The sequence below is a fragment of the Dermacentor andersoni genome, chromosome 6, assembly GCF_023375885.2.
Source record: "Dermacentor andersoni chromosome 6, qqDerAnde1_hic_scaffold, whole genome shotgun sequence".
In the NCBI taxonomy this organism is placed as follows: domain Eukaryota; kingdom Metazoa; phylum Arthropoda; class Arachnida; order Ixodida; family Ixodidae; genus Dermacentor; species Dermacentor andersoni.
In genome coordinates, this window is record NC_092819.1 from 8,190,156 (window position 1) to 8,203,313 (window position 13,158).

At 49.6% G+C, this 13,158-nt stretch overlaps 1 protein-coding gene across 3 annotated transcripts in view; it reads left to right on the forward strand.

The window, feature by feature from the left end:
- The first annotated feature begins 205 nt into the window (after positions 1 to 205).
- hlk (hulk) overlaps positions 206 to 13,158 on the forward strand; it is a 120,428-nt gene continuing 107,475 nt past the window's right edge. Inside the window, exon 1 of one of the 3 annotated variants that reach the window (XM_050169826.2) lies at positions 206 to 475. In XM_050169826.2, the coding sequence (XP_050025783.1) occupies positions 304 to 475 (172 nt within the window). In that variant the 5' untranslated portion in view covers positions 206 to 303. The remainder of the gene's footprint in view (positions 476 to 13,158) is intronic. The other 2 variants (XM_050169824.2, XM_050169825.2) reach the window with 2 other exon arrangements.

Genomic DNA, 13,158 nt, shown 5'->3' on the forward strand with positions numbered 1-13,158 from the left:
GTTCCAAAGAGATATCGTAGTTAGCGCTGGGCGACGAACGCGGCCTTTGTATCGACGCCTTTGAATCGCCCCTGAAAGTCCAGCTATACCACCGACCACCTCGAGAACGGGGGATAAGAGCCAAACAAGGCTACGAGAGTAGTGCTGCGATCTCGCAGAAGAATCGAGGTGCACAGCTGGCGCGACGGTCGGCGAGTGCGGCTCCGGAGGAATCGAGGCGCCCCGGTGCTCGGCGGCGGCACCTGGCGTCGCGACTCGCGATCCCGCGCCGTCGCTGGTCGGTCGGCAGTCGCGCGCGGGAAGATGGCTGGGCGCGTGCTCCTGAGCCTCGCGCTCTTGCTCCTGCTCCTCCCGGAACACTCGAGCGGGGCGAAGAAAGCGAAGCAGGCCGTCGACTCCGACGTCATCGAGGACGTGAACGGCAAGCAGCTCGAGAGTCTTCTGCAGACCGAGGAATACCTCGCCGTCTTCTTCTGTGAGTGGCAGCAGCGCAGCGTGTGCGTGCGTGCGTATTCGGTTACCTCGCCGGAGAAGCCGTGGTAGTGGCAGGGGACGACTAGCTTGCTAACCAAGTTCCACTGCGACACGATTGAAGCCGTTCTGCAAACGCTGCACTTGGCAGGGCGTCGAACCTGCGACATTCGGAATCGTTAACGGGACTCCCCGGCCACTGCTCCGGTGAATCTGGTCCTGTGAGTGGGCGTTCGGCGGTCCCCCTTCTCAGCGCGGCGTGTTCAACTACACGGTTAAAATTAGCGCGAACAAAAATGAACCGCAAGTTCTGTTCTCCATAATTGGCACAGGCGTACTTAAGTATTTACAGTCTAGCAAACGACGCACAAAGATGACCGTGCTTTAGCAAAAATACAAAAAGAATGCTCCCAGTCCATCGATTTGTCGTCATGTAAAATGCCTGGAGGATCCAAGCTAGGCACCCCATATTAGTGCACGCATAATGGAGAGTTGCATCGTAGGCACTACTCGTACAACGACTATTAAGAGCTTTATTTTATTTTTTTTAATTCGTAGATCTGTATGCGATCCTTTAGAAACCTTGCACAACAGCACGTAAATTTATTTTAAGCATCTGCATTGGACACCTTCTCACGTACTGCCTTCCCGCTATACGTGACATTGGTCCTTGGCTGGGAGTAGCTCTGAATGTGGATTGTTCGTTCGTACTGTGGGCAATTATACCGAATCATAATACTGTGGCCCGTCGGATTTCAACGACCGTTTTTAACAAGAAGAGCGTTAGTAAAGAAACAAATGACTATACGTCTAAGTTCGCGCGCAGTAGTGTCCCTCACAAAGTGCGTATTTCACTTCTCGCTGTTCATAGGTAGAACTTTATTGGAACCAATACTTGAATATTGCATCGGATAAAAGAGACGCGGGGCAAAACTTAACGTGACGCAATAACTGCGATGTCGGCAGTGTTACACGTTTCAGATGAATGTGCAGTAAATTTTCGACCGTGAATTGTTTACATAAATTGGCGAAGCCTTCATTATAGCATTTCTAAATTGTGTTTAATAAATAACGTTTATGCTCACGTCATCCCTGTTAATGAAGCCAGTTCTGTTAATGTGACCTTTAGAGTCCCCCGTGGTAGATTGATCTTGAAAAGAAAAATGAGAATATACAATATGAATTTGAACTCTTTTACGTTTTAGAAGCTTACATTTTCTGTAATTCCTCAGACGTTGACAGTAGGCGACAACGGACTTTCTTCTTCCGCGAAGTTACCTCGCATCACATTTATAATTCATTATAGCGTCCATACCTTACGCACAGCGGCGTCGCTGTTCGCAGTGTTTAATTATAAATACACAATTTCGACTATGTTAGAAGGTCTGGCCTCTGCGTGCATGTGCACGAACTGCAGCATTCCCTTTCATTCGACTAGATGCCTTCATCAGCTCACACATTGCGTGCAGATCTCGCCCGTCAACTAAAGATAATTAGACAGTTTAAAAAACAGTAACAAGTGCAACCATCGCAAGGATCCGAGGTACTATAGCGGACAGCTTATCCACGGGCCTCACGGCAGTATTCCACGTCGGGGATCCGAGGTTTGTCCACCATCGGCCGGTGTATTCAGTCAAACGCGGCGTGCTGGTGTCGCATATAGCCGCCGCGTTGTCTCCGAGCTTTATGACGTCCTGCTACTAAACGTGAGGTTGCGCGCGTTCGGTTACGAGTCACGGAGGCTGCGTTTCGGTCGGTGTGGAATGAGAATACTACCACGTGCTGCGACTTGGGCTTGCGGTAAAGAACCCCACCGACGTCCTTGAAAACGCACGCGCAGCTTCAGAACGTCAACGCCAGTCTAGTCAAACGCGGCCTTACGTGCGAGAAAAGAGTGCATGTCGCCGCAGGGTGTGCGCTGAAATATTCTGGGAGAACGCCACCGTTCCACAGCACCGGCCCGAGTCGGGCACCGCGCACGAGGTCCCAGCAGCCGCCGCGTTTCCTCTCGGCGCCAAGCGGCGAAACTGTGCCGTCGAGCGCGGGTCGCTCTAAAAATAAGGCGACACGACCGTCCGAAAATCTCGATGGGGTCTGGTAAACAATCTAACACTGGCTTTCCTCTGCGGCCAGCTCGTCTCGCACACACCCGTCTCTACACCGCCGCCGTTACACCCCTGCTTTCTTTCTTTCTCTCTCGGGCTCGTACACAGACAGCGGCGATCGCCGGGCCCACGTTGCCCAATAACTTAACGGCCACGCCAGAAGACGCGCCGGGTGGAAGGGGAAGCCGGGCGGTGTCGGAGTCCGTTCTGGCGGCGCTTCAAGCTCCTCGCCAGCCTCTGCCGCTCGGGGCGCACCTTATAAAGTTTCGCGGCGGAGCAGCCGCTGCGGCTGCTCCGCAATTCTGATTCGAGCATCGACGTTTTTTTTTTTTCCTTGGCGTGTAAGAAACGCACAGTGGCGCTTGCTGCCTTGGGACCCCGTTGTATGTCGGGCCATGTCAGTCGAGAAATACATATTAAATCAAAGTGAATCACCAAATGGATTGAAGCAGTTCTGGACTAAGCGCGTGAACAGTAAACAGAACTTGAATTCGCAATGTGTGTGTGTTGTCGGTGACCTCCGATGAGAATTAGAAGGCGCATGCTCCCAAGGTCAACCGTGGCACTGCCGCGGGATCGCGCGTCTTCTGCGTAATTGCGCCACAGCTGAGCTCGACCCGAGGCGGCGCTTGCAGTTCGCTCCCTCACAGCGTACGCACTCTCGAGCCATGGGCGAGCGACCTGCGTGTTCACGGGGTCTGTCCAAGTGCTGGTTTTTATTTTTAATATTCACCTACGCATTCTGTTATGTAACTTCCAGCTACTTAGTTTTACGATTGAATACAGTAGAAAGAGAAGAGCTTTTTAACAGTGTCCGCAAAGGATGCATCTAAAAGGCAAGCTATGCAAAAATGTCGCTTGCCATTTGGAACAGAAAATGAAACAGAGAAAGCAGAGAGAGGCAAGTTCTGTAACAGACCCGTACACCAATAATTTGATTACACGAAAGCTTACGACCAGCTTATATTTCTGGTTCCTTGAAGCGAAACAATCTCATTGCGCTGCCGGCCAGCTGTAAACGTCCTGTCCCTTGCTTCTTGCGAAGGCCCAAACGGGGAGGGATGCTGCTCCACCGAACACCGCAGTGTCGCGGAAAAGCACACGTCAAGACCGCACGCCGGTCTTTATTACTGTGACCCAAAATCCATGGACGCAAGGAATGCGCCCAGTTGCGACGGAGAGGACCAGTGCGCAGGATGGAGGGGAGCGCCAAGAACACCCGCGGCAACTGAAACAGCGTATGGCTGTCGGGATTGGGCGCTCTAGCAGTGATGTTGCTGTTTACCAGCGGATATGGAAGCGTCACGAATTCGAGCAACGGAAGAGTCATAGATAAGAAAACAACGCTCTACCCTAAAGAGAAAGAAGGGAAGTGTGCAACGTTGTGCACTCAGACGTTATGCACTGCAGGGGGGGGGGGGGGGGTCACTCGTACGGCGAGCGACCATCATGAGCAGCCTCGTGCTCGCTCGGTGATGACGATTATTCTAAAATTTTTATTTTGTACGCACTGCAGACCACAAGAGGGTCCAAACAGGACTGTCATATCATATTAAAGTATATTACAACAATCAATGCAACGCGTGGACAGGCCACATAATTACGAGAAATAATTAGAATGGTGCTTTTGGCAACGAAAATACAGAATTTATAGGGATATGAAAAAACAACACGACAACGAGGACACCAGTGATATAAGCACCCCAATTAAGGAAGGGCACATGTCACCGAGCTATTTCTTTAAGTTCTTCCATTGCATGTAAACATTAAAATATATTTTATACTTCAAACTACATTCTTCGCTGCAGAAAGTCGCTTCATTGCATGTTATTTCTTCTTTGCCCATCAGTTTTCCAGCCGTCTTTAATAGTTTCCACAGCCAGTTTCATTTGTGTTTTCCTTACTGTCCCTAAAGATAACGCTTCGGTTAACATTGTGTCTTTAACGGGATTTCGGCGAAAGATTGCAGAGAAACACAAACAGACAATAGCGAATACACCACGGCACACTAGTGCTGCGAAGTTGCAGAATCGCGACCAATATTGCAGAAAAAACCGAATTATCAGAAACAGAGGCCACGGCGTGCCCCTTGTTAAGCACCAAAGTGTTTCCTTTAGGCGTGTCACGTCCCTGCGGAACTGTTGCACAGTCCTCGTGCACCCTCTTTTTGACCGTCTCCGCCGGCAGCGTTGGATGTGCAACCGCTTGCAATTAACGCTTTACATTTAACGGTTGATTCTAAGCATGTGTTCTGTTAACGTGTGCAAGGTTTAAAGGCAAAATGCAGAGCTGTTTGCTTAGTGCTATTCTAAAATGTTATTCTCTGCACGATAGAGCATTTTAAAGGCTACGACAGCCTTTGGAAAATTCCTACGGCGTCCACAATGCAGCTACGAAGTTTAGAATTTCCCCAGCATGTTTCTCCGAGAACACGTTCTGTTTCCATGACGTTTTACCTTGATGCACCTATAGCTCGAAAACTTTAAAAAGCTGCAGTCTCTTTGCAAGTATATATAAGTTCACTAATTTGCCCAAACTTGATGATGTCCTACGGTGTCCTTACTTACAACCTATTCTTTTTTCTTGAGTATTCCTCCAGAAACACGCTTTCTACGAAGCTTTTTATTGGAATGCCCGATACATCCGAAAAAGCGTCCTGCGGAATATTCGATGCTCCAAAATACAGTTGCAGAACCTCGGCAGTTTCCTACAACTCGCTTAATTATACCGCACATATTCAACATTATCCACATATTAAACTCGACACCACTAACACCTCCTTCCAATTCGTTGTGACAGTTCGCTCTAATCACTCTCATTTTCGTCGGAACATCATGAAGCGCAAGCTCTGGAGTGAACATGGTACGCCGCACTTAATCTGAATCACGGCTTCGCCATGGAAGGCCACAGAGACGGCGCGCAGTCCACCTGCCTGTTGCAACAACCCAGCAACGCCACCACGTGGAAGAAATGACCGGAGCTCGCAAGGCGGCCACGAGAACGCAGTACAGCGACACGCGTTTCGATGTTCCGAAGCCTGTTCCGAACCTGAGTGCACCTTTTATAAGACTGACAGCGCGGGAAATCTAAGTACACGGGTGTTTTCACATTTCGCCCCCATAAAAATTCGGCCGCTTTGATCGGAATTCCATCCTGTTCGATTAGCAGGTCGCGCTACGGGGAAACTTTCCCCGTAGCGCGACCTGTACAACCATAAACGCGCACATTTCTCGTGATCACAGATGCTTTCTTGTGCAACACAGCGGTGTGTAGTGCCACGGAGACGACAGTGGGGACAAAAACAGGGCTTCCAATGAAGAAAGTGTTGGTTCAGCCGGAACAGTAATTCATTATGACCATGTTGCCGGCCTCAATCAACAAAGGTGTTGTGCGCTGCTGCAATCACCTCACGTGACAAAAGATTCGAACCTTACTATATTAACAAGCGACCCAGGTGTGCGCCCTCTGGTAAAAGCTTCTGTAGATATGTACGAACTCAGGCATGCATCAAGTGTGCGCCGTTAACAGGAAGCAAAGAACTCCGGGCAATATATTTCAATTTATTACACGAGGAGGGAACCCAGGCTCTCATTTCAATACTCACATATGCCGTAGAGCAAGGTGCTAAAAAGAAGGCAGAATTCCAGAAGGATCGTCAATGCATTATTTCGCTACTGCTTTCGCAGATGTCACTGAAGCTATAGTTTACAATTACATACCCTGTGGAGACACTGTTAAAGCTATCCGCCTGCAGCCGCCAGTTCTACTGAAGTTCATCGCAACTTGAGTAATTAATTACGGTTTTTAGAATTTCACCACACCCGCCGTGGTTGCTTAGTGGCTATGGTGTTGGGCTGCTAATCGAACGGAATGGAATTCCGGTCAAGGCGGCCGCATTTCTATGGGGGCGAAATGTGAAAACACCCGTGTACTTAGATTTAGATGGACATTATAAAAAACCGCAGGTGGTCCAAATTATTAAGGCGAAAGCCTTGAGTGGTCCCCGCCCCCGATGGTCTGGAAAACGCGGCGTGCGGCACAGGAAGTCACGTGAGCTCGCCTCGCACAGGCACGCGCACTGCCCGCGCGCTCGTCGTCTTCCACGGCTGGCTCCGATACCGCTCATCATGCAAAAAGAAAAAAAATGCCGAATTAAGATGGAGTTAATTCAGGCACTCGAACCCACGACCTTCGGCGGGCGAAATCAAGTAATAAGAAGTAACAACGCATTCGAATGAGAATGTCAAGTAATTTTGTGAATGTCTCTTGAGCGCGTAGGCTTTCGCCTTCACCCTCTTTGGCGCATGCTAAAGTGACTCAATTTTCGGAAGCTCCCCACTACGGCGTGCCTCATTATCACAATCGTGCTTTTGGCACGTAACATGCCATAATTTTTAGAATTTGGCCACGCACTTGGGCATCTCACCGGTGTCTATATGCACACGAGGTGCATTGGATGCAAGCAAAGCGTCGCTTCTCCCTCGGTCTGCCTATTGCGATCGTTTGAAAATCGCCCGCGCGCGCACGCGGAGCGAGGAGCTGTGCCCGATTTCTCAAAGGCTGCCACGCGCACGAGCCGGAAGCCACGCGCGACCCAATCGATGGAGCGGGTTTTCGCCGCCAGCACAGTGCAGCAGTAACGCAAGGTTGTCGGGAGGGGGCCGCACCCGCGACCTGACATACACGTGCGCAGTGATATATATTTGTTGCTCAGATCGCAGGATCTGATCCGTAGGTGTCCGTTCAACTTTGAAGATGCGATCGCAGTCGTGCAAATATGTGAGAATGTGTCGTTGTGAAGGAGCTTTGCCCTTCCACGCCACCCTGGGCCTCCGTCAAGCTGCTGCGACAGCTTTTTGCCTAGGTGTCCCTCCAGTTCCTTTTGTTTCTGGTAAATAAAATTGATTGATTGATTGATTGATTGATTGATTGATTGATTGATTGATTGATTGATTGATTGATTGATTGATTGATTGATTGATTGATTGATTGATTGATTGATTGATTGATTGATTGATTGATTGATTCTCTACACCGTCGTCCGTTTCCCACGGAAGAAAGTTCCGACGTGGTTTTGTTACGTCTCGTTGACATCAGTCACGTTCTTACGCGGAAGGCCTTGCGCTCGTGTTCTGGTTCCAGATAAACTTACCGAGACATTGCTCGGTTTAAATGTAGGATAATCGAAGCGTGCGATGGAAGTGCAGCCTTGTATGAAATGCGTAATCCGGCAAAGAAAAAATGAAGGAGAGAGAAATTGTGAAGAGGAAGAGACGCTATTTTCTGCAACTCTTTAGGAAGCACAGTTCAGCGACTTGAAATAAATAAATAAACAAATAAATAAATAAATAAATAAATAAATAAAAGAACATTGTGAAAAATAAGAACGACGAAGGAAGAAGTTGAAAGACGAAGTATCCGCGTTTTATTTTATAGTTCTGCACACCGGAATGTGTTACTTTTTTTTTACTGAGATACACATTTCGATTTTATCTGCTGCCTGGAAATTTCATTTCGATCACATGCAGCCGTTATTTTGCCTGCAAGAAACCGGGCACAGCGTGTTGCGTCGAACGCGCCTGTAGAGTCCGCGAACAACAACGATCCGCCGAGAGCGGGCACGTGCCTTCGAACTGATCGTGGTGCTTCGTCATGGCGAACCTTATTCCCATCAGCGTCGCATAAATCACTTCTACACTTTCGACCCTCCAGGGATTCTGGGACTCCCTGTGAGCTGTAACTCTGCGACGAAAAACTTGCACTGAAATCGGGTCATTATAAGGTACTGCCTTTTTCTTTTATGTCCATTGCACCCTAGCCTTCTCGTATTTTGCACGCCTATAGCCTCACGTAGCGCGCAGGATGTCAGCTATTTACGATATTTTCATAGCTACCTTAGCATCTTCTGCGTCGCTTAGAGTCAAATATAAACTATAGAAGCAACACAACCAAAGGCATCTTGCGTTTTAGATTAACTCTCTCATCAATATATCATTGAGTTATCGGCTTTTTGAGAAAACTCATTCACTGTATTCTGTCTTGTTTATACCAGCGGCAGCAACAAAGTCTGTTTTCAGACGAATGATTACCCTATAGGCCAAACGCCAGCTCTATAAGCTATTTGAGAGCATATGAACTTCATACGGAAGAGCAACTTTCCTAATGCACGAGTGATAATGATAAACTTTCAGTACTGCTAGCTGAAAGGTGTTCAAATGGGTCATCGCTTATGACGCGTGGGAGGAATCCACCTTCGCACAACCCGCCGCGGTGGCGTAGCGGCTATGGTGTTGCGCTGAAGCACGAGGTCGTGGGATCAAATCCCGGCCGCGGGGGCCGCATTTCCACGAGGGCGAAATGCAAAAAGAAAAAAAAAGAAGCCGTGGTTGAACGCGGTTAGACCAAGTTTGTCGAGCGACAGAACTGTTTTGCTTGCTTTGGGAAAGGACACAGACGCTGCTCGGCGCCGTCAGCAACTACTGCATCTACAATTTACAGCACAACACACAGACGCTGCTCGGCACGGCAGCAGCAGCGAGCGAATTGACCTTCATGTTGCGTCTCGCTATAACGCGAACTAAAAGCACAGCGCATACAAAGCTACCAGCACACGGTGCACTTTGTCCACATCGCAGATAGCTTTCAAGATATGGGCGCCCACGCGGCAGCAGCCGCCGGTAGTGGCAGGCTAAGTCCTAGTTTGACCTTGGCTGAGCTTGAAGGTCAGATTTACGGACCCATGCGTTTTCGGGCTTTGTGTCTGGAGTAGTAGAGTTAGCGCTCTAAAACGCCCGTGTCCCTGTGCACTGGGGGCACGCTAAAGATCCCCTGGTGGTCAAAATTAATCCGGAGCCCCCCACTGCGGCGTGCTTCATAATCGAATTGTGGTTTTCGCACGTGAGACCCCAGGATGCAATTCGATTCACCTTCGCATATACGATGTCTAGAAGTGAAAGAAAAAATTGTGATGCCGCAGAACCGTGTGCCTTGATTAGATGTAAGAGAGCTGTGACAGCTCCTCTTTTCTTTCCACTGAGCAGTTTTTTTTTTCTTAGCAACACGGGCAGCATTGTGCCTTGCTTTCATCATACTGATTCTTTTCTTGGCGCATTTCAAGAAAGTACAGCATCTAAAGACCCATGCACGGCACTCAACGGAGGCTCGTGTAGGTGAAGTTAGGCTGGTGAAGGCACGTAAAGTTCGTTTGCTCAAAACTAAGCGCATATCATTGTTTGCTGCTTACAGAATAACCTCTAAATTGTAATTAAACGCGAATACAAGCGTCAAAATTGCTATTCCTATCATAACATGGTATATTTTATTTAATAATTTCTAATAGCTTTTCTTTGACGCCGTAGTGGCGCTGTCAGCGCAAGACGCTATCCGCAAACGTAAAACCCTATTCTAAAACTCTTCACTCTTGCGTGCCCCAACGCTAACATCCGCAAAGCTCTTTGGGGCCCCAAACTATTGGGGCCCCTATTCTAAAACTCTCTATTGTCTCTATAGCTGTGCAACCTCACCGACGTCCCGCTAGTTGTCGTCCCCAACCGCCTAGAGTATATCGAGTGGGAAGCGGGGAATAACGCGACTTCTCGCCCATCGTCCTCACACCGGCGTTTCGGTCGCGCTGCCGCAGGGGCGGCGCACCGTCCCGCCGGCGTCGCCGGGACCGCCGAGAGTGCGCGCGGCCCCCTCGCCGTCTCCCCTTGGCGCGCACCCGTTTAGGAAGCGGGCCACTGAGTCAGCCACGCCGGGCACGGCGTCGCCAGCCGAGGGTTTTTGGTTACCGCGCGCGTCCTGCTGGAGGGCGTTCCACCACCGCGGTCACCGCTGCTGGGCAAGACGCGTGCCGGTCACGCCGCGTTGCTGCGTCACTGACGCGGGCGGAGCGAGAGCCGGCTCAGTGTCACCACGCGGGCCGTTATGTCGGCGGGCAGTGAGCTGTTCCTCTTCACCGCGCGAGTCGCCATAGGGCATGACGTACTTAAATAAATGCGTGCGCTCCTTCTTCACAAATTTCATAAGTGGCCTATAGAACATATTGCCCATAATATGAACTATTTCGTAGTATGCGGGCAGTCTGTCCACATCCCGGGACACGGCATATGGTGAGCATCCACTGCAGCCCCGGCGGGAAGAGCACTTCGCAAGCGCGCTCGTGGCGTGGCATCGCAGCGAGTGGGAAGCTGGGTCCCACCAAGCATAAGAACTGTCGAAGTAGCTAAAAAAAACGAGTCGCTAAAAACGAAATGTGTCTTGCGAAACGGGAGACAACGTTATGAGAAGCTCCGTCCAACATATGAAATACTTGAATTTCAGTATGTTGACAAGTGCTTAAGGTATAGCGCGGATGCTGTAGCGTTGGTGTTAACGCTTGCTATTCGGGAGCACTGCGCGAAGCGCAGCCATTAGAGCGTTCTAGATAAGGGGACGCAAGCCGCTTGCGTGCCCTAACCTAAAACTCTCTATTGCGGGCGGCCGTAGCTTCCTTAGACGCAGTGATACATATGCGAGTCTGTGCACGCAACTTATACGCGAACGGGAAAAGAAACGAGGCCGGAGAACACGGCAATTAGCGCACGGTAAGCGCTTGATCAAGCATTGGTTCGATTAAATGGATGGCTAGGAAGGAGGCGTCATTCTTCAAATTTGTGCACAGAACAAAGCTCGGAGCGCGTCGATATATGAACGCAGCTGTCTTCCAGCAAGCGTTAATTGTCACGGGGACCAGTGGCTGTACGCAACTCTGCTTAAACGGGTGAGAAACGGCGGGCTCCGCAATGCTTGTGAACTTCGCTCAGCATTGGGTAATTCTGGACGCGATGCGGGTGTATGCGATTAAATGCTTCTTCTTTCCACTTCAATAATCGGCCTGTTTCAATCCTGTATGATCTGCGGTGCGCGCCGTGTCAACTGTGATGCTGGATTCGTAGCAGTGCTACGTCGTCACTTAGCTTAGATAGCGTGTTTTATGTCAGACTGAGTAATTTTGCGAAACACATTTTGTTGGGTAAATTTGGTGAAGTTAAATGCCACAATGTGGGTAAGCAGTGCTACTCGCGTTTGACGTTAATGTTGAACGCATAGCCATAGACGCTGCAGTAGCTGCAGCCTGTTCGTTTACTTTTAAAGCCAATCCCTCTGCATTTTCTTGCCTAAGTTTTGGAGCGAGAGCAACATTAGCGTTTCGTGACGAGCTGGTGCACCGATTCACGTGGCTTCAGAATTCATCATACCACCACTGCTTATTTGTTTTTTGCTCTTTTCTTTTCTCTCTGCGCAAGGCTTCGTCACAGGTTTCAATAAAAATGGCAGAAAAGTGGCAGACATCATCGTAGGCTTCGGCAGGCGTTTGGTCGTGCTATTACATCGACGTAGTTGGGGTAACGACGTAACGAAATATTGTAGAAAGGAGGTTTCTAATAAAGCAGTATGCTCAACGGCAGAACTAAATGTGCAGCATACAGATATTTCAGACAGCTAACAGAATGAGGACAAAACACGTTTGCAACGCAATGCTTGATAATTTTGTATATAACACGAGCATAAGCATATAGCCTGTAAGAGAAAGCTTAGAACTTGAATAAAAATTTTCTCTAGCAGGGCCAAATAAGGGTGAGAAGCCGTAATTCAAATGATTATTTCGGGTATCAGATGCTCGTCCTTTTAACAACTGCTGAACGTTGTTGAGGAACGAACGTTGTGCAGCCACACGTTCACCGCAGCGTTCAACCGGCATCGCGCGCTCTAGAACGCGGCCCGAGTCCGTCCGCCGAGCCGGCAGAGCGGGACTCGTTTGCGCCGCACGACACAGTCCGCCGGCTCGCTGCGGCTGTCACGCTTGGCCTGGCGGCCGCGTGACGCGTCGCTTTTTTAACCGAGGCAGAGTGACGCGCACGGCACGTTGTGTTCCACAGCCGCGCTGCTTGGTCATGATTAGCGAACTGGCTCGTTTGTGGCTCGAGGCCGTGCCCGCGGAGACGCCACCAAGATGGCGGCCGTGCGCGAGTGGCGTCGAAAGGCGGTGCCGACCATTCGCGACCAGCTGCGGCAACGCGGTGGTTTGCGCGTTCTCGCAGCACAGTATAAGTGTAGCATATATTCCTTAACAATTGTATATGTAATGAAGCGTTACGCAAATGCATACTTTCTTTATTTACAATCTATGAAAGGCACGCAAAGTGTATACCGATCGCGGTGTATTTTGCCTGGAATTAGCTTGTAGCTGTCTGTGCCCGGCACCATCGACGCAAATACGAACGCGAACGAGTAGAAAACGGCTGGAATGTTTCTTTTACCGTTTCAGGCTTGCCTGCATTTGTAGCATTGTCTTAATTCATGCTCGAACTCCACCGTCCTTGAACATCGGCTGCAGTGCGAGCGTGCGCGTCCATGGCTGCACACAACGGGTGTCGTGTTCGGCATCCTCGCCCACGTTTCAGTTTGTGCTGACGGTACATGCAACTCTGATTAAAACACTGCTACAGTGCAGCACTAATTAAAAACTAGGTGCCGTAAATGCTTGCGTTATTAGAAGTGAACACCCTCTCGGCGTTGCTTACCGAAGCTTGTTGAAACT